General features: G+C 37.8%; 1 protein-coding gene across 5 annotated transcripts in view; it reads right to left on the bottom strand.

Annotated features, from left to right (window-relative positions):
• Positions 1-19657, bottom strand: part of LOC113065553 (plexin-A1-like) — a 202874-nt gene that overhangs the window by 87747 nt on the left and 95470 nt on the right. For all 5 annotated transcript variants that reach the window (XM_026236885.1, XM_026236888.1, XM_026236887.1 and 2 more), the window contains 2 exons: positions 13714-13845; positions 5-105 (listed from right to left, as the gene is read on the bottom strand). In XM_026236885.1, coding sequence (XP_026092670.1) covers positions 5-105; positions 13714-13845 — 233 coding nt within the window. The remainder of the gene's footprint in view (positions 1-4; positions 106-13713; positions 13846-19657) is intronic.

Here is a 19657-nt window from a genome sequence, read left to right on the forward strand (position 1 = left end):
TCACACACTGTGCAGGACACACCAGCCACAGTGGGGATCACCAGAAGCCAGACACTCGCTGCAGCTGCTGTACTGCTCGCAGCTCTCCACCGGCACCCGTCTCACCTACACACACACAAAATCTCATTACTTCTTATTTCAATGGGTTTTTCTATTTGCAATTACACTTAGAAAATATTGCCAACTAATTATAAAAAAATATAAGCAATATAACACCAGACACTGAAATAAGACACAAGAATCCTGTGAAAAATGTTGAATTTGAGCTCATTTGACAGCATTGTTGCATAGTTATATACCACTGAAAATCTAGCTCCCATGTTTAAAAACATCCCTGATATCACACTTGCATCACAGAGTAGTCTACTGTATATGACGTCTGCAAGATGTATTTGTTTTCTAATCTGCAATACGTCTCAATACGTTTCCTATCAGATGTCAAATAGATGTTTAGAAAATATCTTTAAGATGTTTATGATTTAGAGTGTATTTAAAACTGACATCTTAGACGTCTATCAGATGTTTGTAAACAGCAGATGTTTTCCAGATGAAGCGATCTTTAACAGACATCTTGCAGACGTACGTTTGCTGTCTGGGATTACATAAAGGAAAGACCATAGCACTTACAATGGAAGCGAATGGTGTTAGCATCAAGAGCAGGGGAGTTTTTGTCTGTGCATTTTTATTTTTGTTGTACATGTGCGCATTTGGCAGACACTTTTATTCAAAGCGACTTCCACTGCATTCAAGGTATACATTTTATCATTCCTGGTATGGAACGCACAATTACAGCATTGCTAGCGTCATGCTCTACTTATGACAAAAAAGAAAGACAGATGGAAATCTAATGATCAACCTGCCTGATGCTTGCAGATGTGAAATCTGAGCACTGCGGTGCAAAACAGAGGTTCTCACATTCACCATCACTGTCAGCAGTTCAACAAACACACAGTAACTATTTCACATAGACACCTTGCATATTATATTTTACAAATGTCCAACAGAGGGAACAGCTGTCTGAAACATGCTGAGAAATACTGCCAGCCACCTACACACGTCTACTTTCATATAGTTTTATGCAGCAATCATAATGTCTGACTGTCTGTCTGTCTCAATGGCTCTGTTCCAAACCTATACACTGCCTACCACACACACACACACACACACATATTTCAAGGCCAACAGAGTAGTGATGCAACAGATTGACATATCAAATACAAAGTGTTGTGTTTCTGGGTTTTGGGGTTGGCCATAAAAGAAAGAGAGATCGCAGTAATTCATTGCGGTATGGTGTGTTCGGCATCTGGAACATTTCAATTAAATCGATTTTCCAATGGGACAGTTGAGCATTGTGTCCTACCTCTGCTCTTTGTTTAAACATCAGGGCTGTTATACAGCAGCCATTCATACGAGAGAGAGAGAGAGAGATCGCATCCCTCTCTATTTAAATGGCTGAAAGGCAAACCATTCATCTCTCTACAAGAAGAGGAGGAGGAGAAGCAAGGGGTATATTAAATATAAATAACATCTGCAAATGAGGCACGAGACATGTGGGTCACAATGGAAAATGATCTTAATCAGAGATAGCAGGAGCAAGAGAGCATAGCAACATTCACTCGAGGGTCTCAAAGGGTCCTGGACCACACATAAGTCACATAAGTTAATAGACACTAGTCTGAACCATAAAGTAAATAAAAACAATCTTTACATTATTGCCATGACATAAATGTTTGGTTTTCAGTATAATAAAATATCGAAACATAAAATAAAATGTAATAATAATAAATAAAAAAATCTATATAAACTAAAAAAAGGTTTAATTAAAAATAGCAATACAAACTTAAAAGGTTAACTTAAAATAAAATGCTCAACCATATCTAAAATTTAAAATATATTGAACTAAAAATAAAACTGAATATAATCCAAAAATTTTTTTAATAAAAGTAAAAAATATATATAAAATGATATTGATATTATATATAAAATAGTACAGAAAATAAAAAAAGTTTCAACTTTATATAACAAAACTGAACTAAAACAAAACAAATCAAAACTAAAACTCAATAAGTGTGCCACTGCTGATTGCTGACACACTTCTCAAAGCTTTATCCATGAGCCCTGTCAGAATTCAAACACTGAATATCTGAGAAGGCTTGTGCAGATGTAATCAAGGATGGTGTGTTTTCTTTATTCTGCGTGGGGTTTGGACAAACCCAGTGCATGTAATTGCACCATCTGTGCAATTTGGGCCAAAAAAACTGGTCATGCTCTAAAGGTGGCTGTGATGATCGATGGCTTATTTTTTTTCCATCCCCAAAACACACACACACCTCAGAGAGCAAGCACACATTTTCCGTGAACACACACGGAAAATGAATAGGTCATTCACCCCCCCACCACCACCACCAAAATGACACAGCCTAATTTACAAAGAGCAAACTTTCTAGACGAGGAGGCCTTTTCTTTCCTTTAACGCCCCTTTCTAAGCCCTCCCTGTTCATCTATCTTCCATTTGGCCACGCACAAAAGAAGAAATGGCAGATGAAACCATAGATCAAGGCCAGGAAGCCAGACACAGCCTAGAGGGAGAGGACGGATAAAAAATGAAAGAGAATGAGAGAAAGTGAAAGATTCGATGCAGCCAAAACCATTTGCAGGTCGTCTCATGGTACACAGTGACAGTACTTGTTGCTCCAGAGCCACATTAAGCCCAGCTGCAGAAGTAAAGCTCAGCTCAAATAGGTCCCGTTTTTTAAAGAATGTCTCCACCACCAATTATAAATTATGTATCGCCATCAAACCAATGAAATCCCGGTGGGGTATATGTCTATGGTTAATCCGAGTCAGGGTGATGGGGTCATGACAGCATCCTGGGACACAACATCTGTGGCCATATAAGTGAGGGAACACACCTGTAACACCAGATCTGAACTTCCAGTTATTGTGTGAAGCCAGTATAGTCTAAATATTCACACCTGTGGCTGCAAATCAACTGAAATGTAATAATATGCCAAGTTGGTCACCATTTGTCGTCAGATCTTTTTTACCAAGTCTTTGTTTCATTTTTTTTAATTGTATTGTCTGCTTACATTTTTATTCATTGTAATCAGGAAAAAAAATGATTGTGAATTCTTATTTTGTAGCTCACATAAACCTTGTGTACATTTATTGTATAGAACTATTGAAGGGGGAGGGTGTTCTCGATATGTTATGCTGTAAGTGTCGGTACTTCATTTAATAGCACAACACAATAGCACTGTCTAGATCATTTCCATGAACAGATTTACCTTGCTTAGCTATCGCATTGCGGGTATTGTACATGTTTTCTTTAAGAAAATTTAAATAAGTCATTGAAATATAATACGCAAAGTTATAGTTGCTTGGCATCTGTAAACATTTTACATTCTATGGACAAAATGTTTTATAAAGCAATGAGCTAAATTGAGGCAGGGATTTCTGCTTAAGACAATCCTTTACGATAGTAAAATCATGGTAATGCACAACCTTCTGTGGCTTCTTGCTCGTGTGGATTTTCACACTTAAAATTGGCATGTAATAATTTTGTGGAAGCTATGATCATTTTTTCAGAATTTTTCGATGAAAATGTTCGAAAAACTTTAGAATTAAAACATTCAACATTTTGTGACATTCTAAATGTAATTACTGTCAATTTGCTGTCGAAACCTTTACATAAAGCAAAAAATAATAAAGTGAGAGAGAATAAAAATATAAAAAAGAAAATGTTTCAAAGTCAAAACAGACTCATAAATAAAATCATGAAATCCTTTTCACTGAATAGGATTTATGTTTGTGCTTCTATAAGTTTTCATTTGAAACATTATATTATAAAATCTGAAACATTATATAGATGGCTTTCCAATTATTTTGAAAAACGTATTTACTTATTTATTTTTCTTTAATGAGCCATGGCCTAGCAATGACCCGGTACTGATAAAGCAGGTGGTTTATTAAAGAAACTGGGACATGTGGGTTCGCATCTGGCCATTTTTTCCCTCTCTCTCTCTAACGATTTCCTGTTCTCTTTTAACGGTCTTCATTAATAAAGTGGCAAACGACCATCAAAAGCATTGTTTTATTACATCAAACATACTTTCCAAGGCACTAACTCGACGGTATAATCAACAGTATCTCTAATTAGCATTGTGTGCTGACAGTCAGACTCCGCCCCCTCGGATGGAACCATATGTCACTGCCGCTAAAGACCTGCCATCATATCTGTCACAGACTTAGACACAGATATAATCTACAGCTCATAGTTTAAGATCAATTATGGTTACATACTTAAATTACTCTATAATTAGTTTTAAATTGCAGCTTTTGCCCGAGTTATATAAAGCAACGGCTTGTTAATGTGATAAACATATAATAAAAAATAATAAATGTTTGGCATTTCAGTCTTATACATCTCTTTATTTCACCTTCAATAAATGTCTGTCAAATGCTAATTCAAATTCAAAATTCCTCCCGTGTTTCTTGCAGGGTAAATATGCGAGAAGAAACGGCCTTCACAGTGCAGTGTGTTATTGAACGTAAACACTCACTGCTACATGTCGGTAGAGTCTCCAGCTACAAGCTCAATAAAGCTCTTGCTTTATCAATACCAGCACACATTCAAGGATTTGTGTGTGTGTGTGTGTGTGTGTGTGTAATGTGCATGGTTTATGGATATCACCATGGCAACATCTGGGCTCTAGAATGGCTCACTTGGTCACTATGTCACGTCTGGATGATTTCCTCAGTAAAATTATGGAGAGAAGGAAAAAAGAACAAATGAAGTGTTGTAAAATGACAGAATGGCAAGAAAAGGCGATCAGAGAAGACCAACTAGCAAAAGAATGAAAATTAAGATTATGTGAAAGCCATAAATGGCTTATATATAATAAGATGAACTTTGATTTGGTTTTAATTGCTCCAAGTGTCTTCTCCTGTGTAGTTGTTTACCAGTCAAAACTGTAACACACATACACATCCATTATGTTACTATTTTCCACAATTTAGAAGTCTTAACACTATGAAACACATACAGTAAATTAAATTAAGAAGCTGCATATATTAAAAGGGCACAGGTCCTTATGATTGGCCCTAGACCAATGAGAAAATGAATAATTAAATAAATATTGAATATATAATCTAGAATATAATTTGAAATATTTTTTAAAAACAATTACAATAAAAGGTAATAAAACTATATACTATATCCTGGCGTAGCTTACTGATTTAAGCAGGGCTTTTTATTTCATCAGGCTTATAAGATTTATACAAAATAATGTTGAAAGTTTGGGTTTTAATGGCAAAATGAGGTATCCAAAATCATTTAACTTAAAATCTGTAGAGTGGAAAAATTTGTTCAAATAATTTCATATCAACAAAATAAGCTTTTTTTCATAAAATCTGTAATTTTCTTTGGCTGCTTGAATGCAGGAAAAGTAGAAAACATTTGGCTCATGTTTACGATTATATTTATAGTTTTATACAGTGCAAGGGTTTTATATACATAATATAATAATTATGTGTGTGTGTGTGTGTGCGCGCGCAAACTGTACATATATACATATATACACACACACACACACACAAGCAATTCATGTCATCACAATTTATATCAGTCTATAAAATTATTTCAAGCATTTAAGCATAAACTTTCAGATTTAAATGTTATTAAACAAATTCAGTCAAGTGTGTCCAAACTTGTGATGGAAAGCATATACATACACAACTACCAACTCAACTACCGACACACACACACACAGTGAACTGAAGAGCTGGCAGTTTCTCCTTCCGTCTTGTCATGTTGTCTATATTAAGACGTCCGCCACACAAATCAGATTACAGCCAGCTGATACTTCCTCTCAGCTCTCTGATAGAGCAGTACAGAAGAACACTGACCTTCATAGAGTGAGAGAGACATGTACTGTGTTACACAGAGGCCATGAGGTGCAGCTATGTGAGGAAACAATACAAGCACTGTCGCTTTGATCAAACGCTTCGAACAGAGCGAGTGATATGCATGTGCAAATACACACATGCTTTCAGACCCACATCTGCTCCCACAGCAGACACGCACTGGGCATTATACTTGATGGAGCCAAGTGCCGCTGTTGGAAGTTGGGTAAATGCTATACTTCATACCAAAATGTCCATAATTTTTTTTTATTTTTTATCAAATCAATAAATATTTGAAATATAATTAAAATTAAAATTATATATATATATAATTTTATTTCTTTCTTTTTTTTTTTGCATAACAGTGATGAGATATTTAAGGGCAAATGTACTTCATCATGAAAACAATGTCACACATTGAACAAATAAACTAAACCAATTCATTTTCTTGAAACCAAATATTATTTCATATTTCTTTGCTTTCAATTTTATGTGAAATATGAGCCGGACACATACTTGACAGGTTTCATGAGTCACCTAAAAAACATAAACAACATCTCCCCAAAATACATGAGCAATACACTAGACTGACAAATCCATTGATGGATTTTTTTTTTAATTCCTCCCAGCCTCAGATAAACGTTGTAAACTTTATCGTCCATACGGCAGTGAGCGCTGTTTAAATCAAGCTAGCGCTAATCGAAGTTTCTTCTCGCTTAGAACGGGACAGCTTTATGTCTTCCTGCGGACCCCACAGTGGCAGAGAGATGCCGGGGCTATCAGCAACTTTTAATTAAGAGGATGTGAATATGGGAAATGGAAAATTGTTCTGTCAACCCGACGAAATTGAGTTTTTGATGTTTGAGGCACAACACGCGCCTCTGTCTGCAGTTTCTATTATGCAAGGTAGAGATACAAATGGAGAAGAAAAAACAAAGGGAGCAAAGGAAAAGATGGACATGGATGACATACAATGTTTCCTCCCCAAGTTCATCAAGAAACGGGGGGAAGAAACAGCAATATTACTGAACATTGGGGTCTTGGTCGGTTCTCTAATGCGGTGGGATATCTCTGTAAGCCTGAGGTACGGAAGCCAACATATTAAAATGTGGGCCGGATTACGGTGTGATTGTGTTCACGGATGGTGTTGAAAATTTCTGCTCTCTAGATTCAAAGGGGAACAATAACATCTCTTTCCTTTGTGAGAGAACGCCAGACATCGGCCATCGACCTCATCAAACATAATAAAACCTGGAGAAAAAATGTGTGACTCAGGCAAGAGAGACGGTGACGGAGGCTTGTTAGCTGGTGCTGTTGACAAGAGAGATGGCGAGATGCCTCAGATTGCGCTAAACATGGAAAGAAGTGAATGCGGGCAGAGAAAAATTAATGAAAGATGGCTTCAAGGAAGCCGAAGTGATCCAATCACAATCTATCTCCCACGACTGCTGTCAGTTCTCAAAGAGTGGGCAATATCTCAGCAAAACGGAGCGAGAGGGAGAAAGAGGACCCACTATTTGAAAGAAAATGACCCCTGGGGAACCTCTCCAATTGACTCCTTCTTCCATAGGAGGAGGACCACTTAACAGAGAGGGGAGAAAGAAAAGAAAAAAGATAGATGAAGGACAGAAGAAAGAACAAATTGCTTCAAACCAATTAATTTCCACTTCTCTTTTTCGCTCGGTCCTCTGGGTCTTGGTGTGCAGCGGCTACAAACAGAGAGACAGCAGCCTGTGAAACTCATTTCAGCTCATCCTGGACGTCCAAACTCACCCCAGCATCTGCAGAACAAAGCTCTGCAAGTGGACACAATAAACCATCATACAAAAAAAAAAAATTCCTGTCCCAATCTCAGCATTAAAACTGGGGGAAAATCTTGTCCCATCCCAAGACCAGGCGGTCTGTTACAGTAAAAAAAAAATAATAATAATAATACAGTACAGGTCACAGCATGCCAACTTCGCATGCATGCTACAGTTCACACTCCACCAATACCGCACATTTATCTAGATTAACATTAGATTGAGCTGCCATGTAAAGTTGTTACCAGGGTTGGGCTGATAGACGGTGCCATCATCCATTACCAATGGCTGATAGACATCATAATGTTGCGCCTGCTTTTTAGTTTCACAATCACTTTCGAAATTCACAATCTCATGTTCTGTCCCAATCAGGTGATTTACAGTTATTGTTTCCCACAGTATTCCCGAACAAATGTGAGCATGTAGTGACAACATATACTGTAGCTAGTAAGTGAGGAAACAATGCAGGATGGGGCTTGATTTTACCCATAAGGCTTTGATTTGATTGCGAAAACTGGACTATGATATTGATTCTTTAGGATAAAAGCCTTACATCAGTTAAAAAAAACTGTTTAAACTAGTCTAAGCTGATTTTATCTGGTTCTCATCTGTTCTAGCTGGTCTTCCAGCCTTGACGCGGATTACCCGGAATCTGCATGCGTTCACACACAACCCGTAAAGGTCCCGTAAAGACACGTGACATCACGGTAATGTACGAGGCGAAAACGCTAGGCACGTTAACTTTCACTTTCACTTAAGGCATGCCTCCAGGAGCTCGGCTTTTTCCCAGAGAGAATCGGATAGCTGTATTTTTCTTTTATAAATATGATAAAACAAAAGATATTTTGGATATATGAAGGATGCAGTACTACTCTATAGGTACTCAAGATTAACATGCGATTAGGTGAAACTTTATGTTATGTACCCTTTAATTTTTTTTTCATTTTTTTATAGTTTTAGTTAATAATAACAGCGCTGACAATATGGTAAATGCCATTCAGACAGCCTTTGCAAGTGCATAGAAAAGTCTAGCATCCCCAAACACTGGTTACATCAGCAGAAAGTGACTAACATGCACTGACAATCTTTGCATAAAAAGACCAGGGACAGGTGGATGCTGCTTACCGGTGGTGGACGAGGAGATACCCCCTCACAATATAGAGCCCTTTGAGTGCTTAGAAAAGCAGAAAAGTGCTACATAATGTAATGTTTTATTATTATTATTATTAAGAAAGTAAAAAGAAATCAAAGCCTCTCTTTCTGCTTTCCTTCCATGCATGGTTATGATCTGACCTTCAGGGTTTTCCATTCTCAGCCACACGCTGACCACAGCAACACTGCTCTCATCTCCATTACAATGCCTCTCAACCTCCAGAGAAACAGATCATCATTCTGTGTGGCCATCGCTAGTGCTATGAACACAACTTCCTGTGTGAGAGGCACTTCCTCCCCCTCGTTTGTATAATAGTTCAAACATTCTTCCTCCATAAAACCTTCTTTCCAAACAAAGCCATTTACAGCTGCACTTAAATCAATATCAGGCCGAGCGCAGAGCAAATACACACAGCTCCATTTAAAGAATGTTAGTCTAAGGCCGGGTTCACACCGCAAGCTGCAGCAGAGCAGAAGCAGCGCGTATTTTTTTCGGTGCCTATGTTAACAGATGAGAGCGTTCACACCGCGCGCAGAGGCTGCGCGGCAGAGCGTTGCAGAAGCAGAGCAGAAGCAGCAGTGCCGCGATCGTTTCGGCGCTGGGTCTATTTTTGCTGCGCTGCTGACGCTCAGTTAAAGTGAAAGTACACCTTTGATGGATAAAATAAATATGAGTTCACACAAAAAGTGCTCTAACTGCACAAAAAAGCACATCTAGGGTGTTTTAACAAGAACTAGAGTATGTTAGGAAAGAAAATTAATATAAAAAAATATGTATAGAAGATAAAGTGACAATGATCATGGCCAAAATACACATGTACTTAAACGAAAAAGGAATTTTGCCCAAAATTTGCATTAATGATATCTACTGTGTTATTAGCAAATTAAATAAAAAATGTATGATATTTAAAATCACATATTTTTGTATTTTTTATTATAATTTTATTTTTAACATATATATATATATATATTTTTTTACAAAATCTGTTAAAGTACTTACAGTTCTATCCAAAAATAGACTTTTTTGCCAAAATACAAAAACAACTTTAAATAATTTATATTGCTAGTTTAGCCTTGGAGATTTATTTATTATTAGTAGTTGTCGTATTATTTTAACTAGGCCTATATATTGGCAGAAGAACGGATGTCGTGCTGACAATCATAAACAAGAGCACGTGGTGTCACAGGCAGTGGTCTTCAGAGTGCACCTGGAAAGACAATAATGGACGACTCTCGTCTGTTGGAAGTTGAGAAATAGCAAGTTCTTTATGATCCACACAATGTACTTTACAAAGACTTGCAGGAGAAGGAAAAAGCATGGGATGAAGTTGTAGCGGCTCTTATTGCAGATGGTAATTCACGAGTTCACCCTTACATCTAATCTGAAGGCGAATAGTAGGCATATTTTGGCGTGCTGTCCTGGGGGAGGGGTCCGGGCCCGGAGCACAGACGGAACCCATATAACTCCCCCTATCCCCAATTTGGGATAAATAGATTAGAAGTGAGGAGTTGGGGTGGAGGAGGGATGCCGAAAAAACTGTGGTGGGACAGGAGGTAGGAAGACTGGATATATATAAGCTTGTGTGCTATTTAGGATGATTAGCTAAACGAGATGCACCTGTGCCAAATTGAATGATTATCTGATCGTGCTTCTCCCGAACTTTGTTAATAAAACCACATTTAATTTTATAGTGTTTCTGACGCTTTCGCTGGCACACGAGCAAACAACTCAATATTTGATTCAAAATTTATTCAATTGGAACCATTTATTTACAATTTCTAAATTACACATAAGCACACAAATAACAAAAGCAGGTGATACATGCATATATAATAAACAAGTAAATGCTGATTTCAAGATGAGCAGGAAGTCAAGGCTGTGAACCATTTACATTACACATAATTTAAAACCGTTTATTAAATTGGTTTTCAGGGTGTCCTTTGGTAAATTTGATTGCAAACAAACACAGTGACAAGATGGTAATATGCACCATCTTCTCTCCTACGTCGGTTAATGGGATGAACCCAAAGTCTGCATCTTTTTTAGTCTCCTTAATAACAAATATAGCGCGATGGCCTTTCTTCTATCAACAACACGTAGGCTACTGCACGGAAAACAAAGACAGCAAAACAAAGATGCAACAAAAGTAACAATGAAATTATTAATTAAAAAGCTTCTTGCCAAGTCTTTTTATTTAAATGTATTTTAAATGGGAAATAAAGCAATGCGGACGTAACCATTATAGAGCACTCTGACCAAAATCTGCTGTTCAGTTGCGCGCTGCCTCCGCTGCCGGTGTGAAAGCAAAATAGGCGCGCGCTGCTTCTGCTCTGCCTACCTGCTGCTAACGCGCTGCTTCTGCTCTGCTGCAGCTTGCGGTGTGAACCCGGCCTAACAGTCCTTGCGCTAAGTTAATGTGTTGAAGGGTTATGACGCCCGTCCTCTCAACATGCAATCTACATGCTGCGCCGTATCAGAGGCACTAATACAGAAACCATCTATACCAATTGCAGTTTCCATCCACATTCCATTCCATCCACATTTTCCATCTGAAGACGTGAATACTGTACATTAAAAACAATTATTGCCAAGCACTGATAGATCGCAGTGTTGGTTCAGCTAACATGTTTTGGTATGTCTAGGTAGGTGTGTGCATGTGTGTTTGTGTGTGTGTGTAGACTGTGTACTGAGAACCATTACAGTAAATAAATTCAAAGGAGAGACAAAATCATCTAACACTGTCAGCATAGCTTTGTTCAGAGTCTCCTACAAAATACAGCTGTATGCCACATTAAATGACAATGGACCTTACATCTTAGGGTCTGGGTGAGGTTAAAGGTCAGAAGTTGGGCTTTGTTTGTAAATTACAGAGCGATTCGAGGTCAGCCCCCATACGACTGGACATTTTCTCCTTTCAGTTTACTTATGCCATGCATTTGAACTCTTCAGTGTCTAAAGAAATCTTGTTCACCAAAGATCAATTATTGGGAAATTAATATTGAGTAACACTTGTGAATAAAGCCTATATATTTATAATGTATTGTAAATGTATTCTCAATGCATCCTTAATGCAGCCTTAGAATAAGTTGCATGTTCTTGTAAATAAATGAAAGCTGTTGTAATACATTGTAATACTTACCTATTTATGAGCCCAACTATAAAGAGCATAACAATCCATCCATAATGCATTAGACTCTTTTAGTTGTAGCCATGAATAGGTAAGTATTATAATGTATTTTTACTGTTGCTTCAATTATTTATGACAAAATATGATTATAACACAAATTATAGGCTGAATCTCACAAAAACATGTAGAGGTAATCCCAATTTACATACATACACACAAACATGTATATATACATATATATAAATTATGTTTATGACAGGCTTTCGGAGATACATCAAGATATTTAAGAATAGCTTTATAATGCATTCAACAATCTTTATAATGCACAACGTTATAGCATAGCACAGTGCACAATCACTGTGAGGGTGATTACGTTCTTCTCTTGTCTGGTTTGCCATGAATACCTAAGGGTGCTGGGGCAAATTATGGCCGATGATGCATCTTCATGGCTTTTTTTGAGCCTGCTGCTGTGATGCGGCGCTCTAATCAGAGGCGGTGTGGGCTAGCGGAGAGCGAATGGGGTTATGGTGATGAAGGAAATGCCCTTTAATGAGAGGAAGACAGGAAGCACTCCAATCAGCCCTTAGTGAGGAGAACATGAAGGCACGAAGAAAAGAGCGAGAGAAAAACAAAGAAAGGAGCGAGACGGAAGGACAAAAAGAGGAGAGAGAGAATTCTCCAGCCCTCGGTCTGAATCAAAAGGTGGATGGTGGGGGTGATGGGGGTTTGGACGCTTTCTTTTCCATCAGAAAAGATCAGAGAAGCCCTTCCTCAATTTTCTCTGATAAGTGGTGAATTACCAGAGGCGCCGCTGCTTGTGTGTGTGTGTGTGGAAAAGTGGGTAGGGGGCTGACACAGTGTCGAATATCACATGCAGACAATCAGGAGACGTTCCGAGGCTCTCTCTTTCACACATGCTCACACACGGTCTAATTCAACGTGAATCTGTGCAGAATAAAGAAACAGCACACTGAATAACACACATCATGACCAGCTTTCGCTTTGTAATAATAGAGCACCATTTTCAATATTCATACACTCACAAAAGTGAAGTCCAACCCAGCTATTGTATACACTATCAGTCAAAAGTTGGTGTTACTCGTCATCTTAAAAATCTTTTAAAAAAGACATTTTTAAATGTTTGAAATTAGTTTGAAAATAAATATACAATACATTGTGCCTACATATAGATTTCTTTGCAAAAACATTTAAAGTCAACTTCTTTACAAAAAAAAGACAAAACACATGCTAATAAATAGTTTTAAAACCCTTTTGTTTAAAAGTAAAATATAATCTACTGTAATAACATAATAAATTCAATTAAATATAAATACAATTATATTTTTACAACCATTATTTTTTTCCCCAATTCTTTTAATTTTTATTTAAAAATAAACTTGATAAATTGAACCAGATGACTAAGAAGAGGCCACCAAAAGTGTCCTTGTAAACATTTCTGGTATTTTAACAGTACTGAATAAAAGCATCTGCCAAACGCTTAAATGTAAAAATTCATTCTTTCCATTTCATCTGAGTGTTTGGAAAAGAGTGTCTCTTCACTTGAACTTTCATTTGCTTTAGGTGTACTTTCCTCTCTAGTTTGGTGTCTTTGGGAACTCAGATGCGTGGCCAAACCACACTGTTTGTCCGTTGGGCTCCTCAGAACATTCTAGCCAAACTAACCTGTCGACCATCAATGTCAAACAGCACACTTCCTTACGTCTTACCTCTTCATCTGTGAGGGTGTAGATGTATTGATGGTCAGGGCTGAACAGCATGTCCCTTAAAATTGGGTTCCCTTCGCTCACCACCACATTCTCATACAGCAGTGCAGGCTGGGTAATGGAGTTCACCAAAATCTGAAAGAAAGAGAGAAGATGCATTGAATACACATCAAACATTGCTTGGATTGCCTGTGATTTGATTGGCTGATCACATTGTGCAGCATTCTGGCTTTTAGAAAGTGAAAAAATAAAAATAATGGTTTATAATGAAAACTAGGGCTGGAGCAGAATATTATATTACTGAATATTATTTCGGTGGGTTTGCATTCGGTTTTCAATTTTGAGATTCAAATAATCTTTTTCTCTTTTTAACACCTTGCATCCCCCGCAAAACGGTCTTCAGTCGCGATTGAAGGAAAGTCGGGTTTTCGAGTCGAATGGTTGTAATGACTGTCAGGTACAGTTACAGTTGTATTTTCATGTAAGCCTGGTATGGCGCTGCACGATTACAAACTGTTCTCATTCTGGAATTCTCGGCACGGTAAGACAACGGTTAGAAAAAAAATGTGAGGCAGTTTGGTCTGTGGAAGAAACATTTGCGCTTATTGATATTATACCTGTTGTTGCTTCTGTTTAATTAATTTTTCACGCCAAGAGTTGTATCTTTTTTTCTGTTATTGAACAAAGTAGATATCAGATTTAAAAAAGGAGTCCCAAAAACAGAAATATTTGATTATCGTCCAGATTGCTGTTTATATTACACAACCAAGGCGACTGACGCATATGTATTACATTCCAAAGAGCTCCGTTATAAGCGAGCTGCTTTTATCCTCCATGTTAATCAGTAATTTTACACATGATAAAAACATGCACTTAATTTGTTTGGAAAATACTTGCGAACAATAACAATCACAATTTGTCTAAGTATTGCTCCTAACAAACCTGTGTGTTTTGTACCACTAGTGCAGTGTCCATTCTCGGAGCATATAAGCCCTTCCCGCATAAGGTACGCCGCTTCCTGCTCATGCTGTTCTGTATTTTATTAAACGTTTATTAATTATGAACATGCATTATATAATTATGCGTGTCCATATAGCTCCAAAATGCAATACAACACTCTGCCGCAAAACACCCGCCATGCATGAAGTCGATTGGATTAACGTTCTTGACATAAAAACGCAAACAGACAGACAGACACACACACAAAGATTCATGCCTTTATTAAAGAGAAGAATATGTTCAGCCCATCCCTCGCTTCAAATATTCAATGTTGATTACTACCGAAGCTTCGAAGCTAAAAAAATGGTATTTGGACTAGCCCTACTGAAAACTGTCAAAAGATTTTTGGATTGGCGTCTCTCTAAGATACATAATACAGCCATTTAACTCTGTGGCCTTCACATTGACGCAATGGAAGTAACGCTGCCCTCAACTGATGCTAAACTAATGGATCTTGGTCAATAATGACCACAGCCTCTCTTTCTGCTTCCTTCCTCTGTTTGGCCCACCCTAGCATCACCCAGAATCATACCTCCTTTAAGACCCCCTCCCCAGCCCTATTGATGCAGGGTCAGGGGAGCGTGACCCCTGCATCCCGTGGAGTTTCAGAGCCTAATGATGTGCTCAGCTGTTGTGCCGTGTCCAGCTGATTAATGACTGTCCCATTCGCAGAGCGCCATGGGAGTGCATTACCTGGGCCCTATGACACCACCCCATCGCTAATGAAGAGAGCACCTGCAGAACTGGTGTACACTAGAGCACTGGATGACCCACTTACAAAAACATAAAAGCCAATAAAGCAGTTTGCTTTTGCACACAAAGGACCAGATCACAGAGCGAAAGAGTTGCAGGAAGTTTTCAGCCACCCACACCTGGGAGTCGACAGTGTGGCCTATTTGGGTCAAAACCAGCAGCCGGATCAAGAGAACTAAAATTACACCTACAAACATCTGAAAATAGAGCCAACTTAATCAGCAGTTCTGTTCTTTAACTAAAACCTAAAGTGTCTTGATGTGACCACATGTAAACTGCCATATTTACAGAACAACATTTTAGATGGACAAAAAAAAATTGTCATGCACGGCATGGACAGAATTAGCAGACTGTAACGGTTTTAAATGTAAAATCAGCATAATTTTATTTAAATATTTATTGGCAGTTGAATATTTAGCATAATTAATAAATCAAAATATTTATTAAACTAAAACACAAATAGCGAAAATGGTGTTAAAATAGGGAATACGCCTACTCATGACAACTATTATGATTTGGTTTGCTATTATGATGTGGGAGTTGGAGTCTGTTGTCCGTCTCCACCTCCATCACTTCATTGAGCATTACTTCCACTGGACGCATTTCATTATGACGTAGTGGCAGATAACAGCTCAAGGACAGTATAAACTCTCCCTCAGCGAAACCTTCTAGAACTCTTGCCAAGGAAAGCTAAAGTTCCTGCAGTGGGACACAAGCTGGAAGACAGAAAGAAAGGATCTTCCCTCGTCTCAGCAAAGGAGAACACACGAGAGGAGGGAGATGCTATAGCCACATGGAATACTAACCTAAAAAATACTGCCCACTGCAATGCTTTGGTTAATTGCTATTTTTGGATCTGTTTACCATGTTCAAGTTGCATGACAATGCAACTAACAAACTCCCCTGCAAGTTTCTCCAACATATGAAGCTGATTAAATGGGCTACACATATATAATTGTTCTTCAAGGTTGAGCAAGAGTTGCCATCTGCATTTCCCTCCCTCTTTCAGAGTTGTGCAGATTGACGTAATTGTACAATGACTCTTCAAAAAGCAGATTCTTGGCAGATGGCCCATCTTTCGCTTAACAGAAGAAGCAGGAAGAGCTAGTGAACTCTCCATCTCGTGCTGCCTCAATAAAGGTGTCAGGAGAGATGGAAGTTGGAGGGTGAAAAAACAAAAACAAATCCATTTCTCCCCACTGATTACTGCTGAATCCCAATACACCATAGTCTGGAGGCTTTCTGCTACTGACTCCGCTTTAGATACCACCTTCAATCACTTCCTGGATCACAGGACACACTGAAAATATATTTTTTTGATTATTGGAGTATGCTTTACAATGAAATATGATTTCAGTCTTTCTACTTCATGCTTAATTCATAGTGTAACTTCCAATTCTCCAATTATCAATATATATATATATTGAGTACGTGTATTCATACCGGACCATTTCGGTACAGAGCTTTCGGTACGGTGCACGTGTGTACCGAATGACTGAATGCAATATTTTGTTTTGCGGAACATAGGTACATTTTCGTGTTTCCAAGCGAACATATTAAGTGGCGGAAGTCTCTGCATTCAGCGCAAATCCCGCCCTGCAGCTGATTCTAAGGCCGGCGACACACTGGATGCATGGCGCAAGTGTCTCAGCTGCGTGGCGTGTCCATTTTTAATTAGGCTCCCATGTTAACAGGTTAGAGCTTGCAGACTGCCTGCCTTAGACGCGCGTCTCAGCCGCAGCTCGAGCCACGTGGAAAACGCGTGCATGCTTGAAATAGAACCGACGCCTATTTTTCACACGAAAATATGTTTATATGTCATTTTGTACACAAATACATATTAATTCATTACATTTTGATATTTGAAACTCTATAGGTTGACATAAATTCAGATATAAATGTAATTAAAAAAATAAACCAATAATTATCGATTTTCAAATATTGCACCTGTCAAACAGTCTATTTTGCCGTCAATACTGTTGACGGTGTCCTTTATCAGTAGGCGTAGATGTAGGTGTGTAAAAAAAAGTTGATATTGTTGTTGTGAAGACAAGATCCTGGTCTTGTCTGCGGTCTCCCTCTATGTCACCTACAGTAGCAGCAGCGCGACAGCGCCACGTCAGGCACGATTCTGGTGTGTAAAGAAAGAGAAAACGCGACAGACCAGGATCTTGTCTTGAACCGTGACTTTAAAACCGAGGTACGTACTGAACCGTGATTTTTGCGTACTGTTACACCCCTAATATATATATTTACTAATTGTATATTATACATTTCTTTATTTAAATATTTATTTTTATATATTTTAATATTATATTTTATTTTTATATTTGTATTAATATTTGTATACATTTATTAATAACTATAATTCACACAATAGTTATATAGTTTTACAGTTTATTTATAGTTTATAAAGTTTTTATAGTTTATTTAGTTATATAGTTTATTTTATAGCAAAGTACAACTGAATAGATTTCGAAAAAAAATATTATAACATGTAACTTGCAGTTTCATGTTTCAATCACAGAGGTCAAAAGAGTCCAGAAAATTGTAGCATACTGATAAAAGATGCTTCATCTTTAAACTAAAAACAGACGAATGTCCATGCATGGTGATGATTTATCTACGTACGGCACTCACATTATTCATACCAAAACAAATATTGAATTCATACCGTATTATTAGATGAATATGTTCCATGATTGCTACTTGCATTATCTTCTTCTGTTTATGGTCCCATTATAGTTAAGTCATGACAGAATCATTTCAGGACAGAAGCAACTGGGTCTAGCCTCCTGCAGCAGACTGCACATAATGAGCGCATTGGGTAATAACCTAAAATAGGAAGCTATAAATTAAGAAACAGAGCCCTGCAGTCTTCTTTAATACTGGTTTACTGATGAACAATAATTAAGGTGGACCAGGGTTCACTGAAGGGTCACTCCTGACAGCTTCAGAGCAAACTGAAACAGGTCTAGCCTTTTTAATTTTGTCAACATCTCCACTAAAGTAGCTACATCTGAATTTGTATGTGACCTTATGACATCGATGGGGTCAACAGTCGGTGCAATGATAAACTCTCCTAGACATTAAAGAGCTTGCGGCTGTCTCTTATGTAAGCCTTCAGATAGAAAAAAAATAAAAGAAGAAGGTTGTCCCTCGCAGGCAGCTTTCATTTCAGTGTATACTGAAATACTATGAGAGCTTTGGTGGACTGAATGATTGACAGAAGTTTTGTCACGAAACCCAGGCGTTTCTCTGCCGGTGACTGTGGCGACCCATCAATTCGCCGTTGTTGAAAATCATTTTACTCCGGCTTGGATGGGAGAGGAGACATTTGGCTAATTAAATCAAACAGGAGGGCACTTTCCAGATGAGCCTGAATCCAATTTCATTAGTGCCCTCTCAGCCGCGGATAATGTGCGGACCATGAGGTCGCTCTCGGACGTTTCGTGTCTTGACATCAACGCACTGGAATATAATCGATAAAGGATGCGGAGCTGAAATGCAGGACTGAAAGCATTTTTTGCTGCTGGTAGAGTTTGACCTCAGCATTTGCACATCATCTTCAATTGGGTGCGCAGAGGAAATTTAGCTATAATATTGCAAATGAAAAATCATTAGAGCTCTTTTCAAAAAGTATATGCCAGGTGGTTTTAATTTCACATCTTTTCATGTTTTAAATCTTTTCAAATATCAATATTCAATGTTTTAGGTTTAAAATAAAACATTATTTATGCATTTGTAACTGCTGGTTAAATGCATCCATGTTTTCCTTTGAGCTGCATTAAACAATCTGGGTAAATTAATATAAATGGCACTTCACAGGCAGATTCCATATTTGCAAAAACTGTTTTCTTATGTTAGAATGAAAGAGTCTTCGGTCAAAGATATAAAAATGGAAGAAAGAGTTCAAACTGAACAGGATCTTGCCGCTCAAACAATTGTTTATAATGATGTGCTCCTTTTTTATTTTGAAGTTACTTGTACTTTCAATACTTAAGTTTAATATAAAAAAATATTAAACTTATACTTAAGTACAATAAATATCACATACTTTACTCAAGTAATATTCTAAACAGTGACTTTAACTTCTACCATAGTAATTTTCTAGTAAGACGTATGAACTTTTCCTGACAGTAAGTGTGGCTTTCAAGTACTTTCTCCACCACTGTTTATTCTGCATCGTCATATT

The sequence above is a fragment of the Carassius auratus genome, chromosome 48 (assembly GCF_003368295.1).
Source record: "Carassius auratus strain Wakin chromosome 48, ASM336829v1, whole genome shotgun sequence".
Classification (NCBI taxonomy): domain Eukaryota; kingdom Metazoa; phylum Chordata; class Actinopteri; order Cypriniformes; family Cyprinidae; genus Carassius; species Carassius auratus.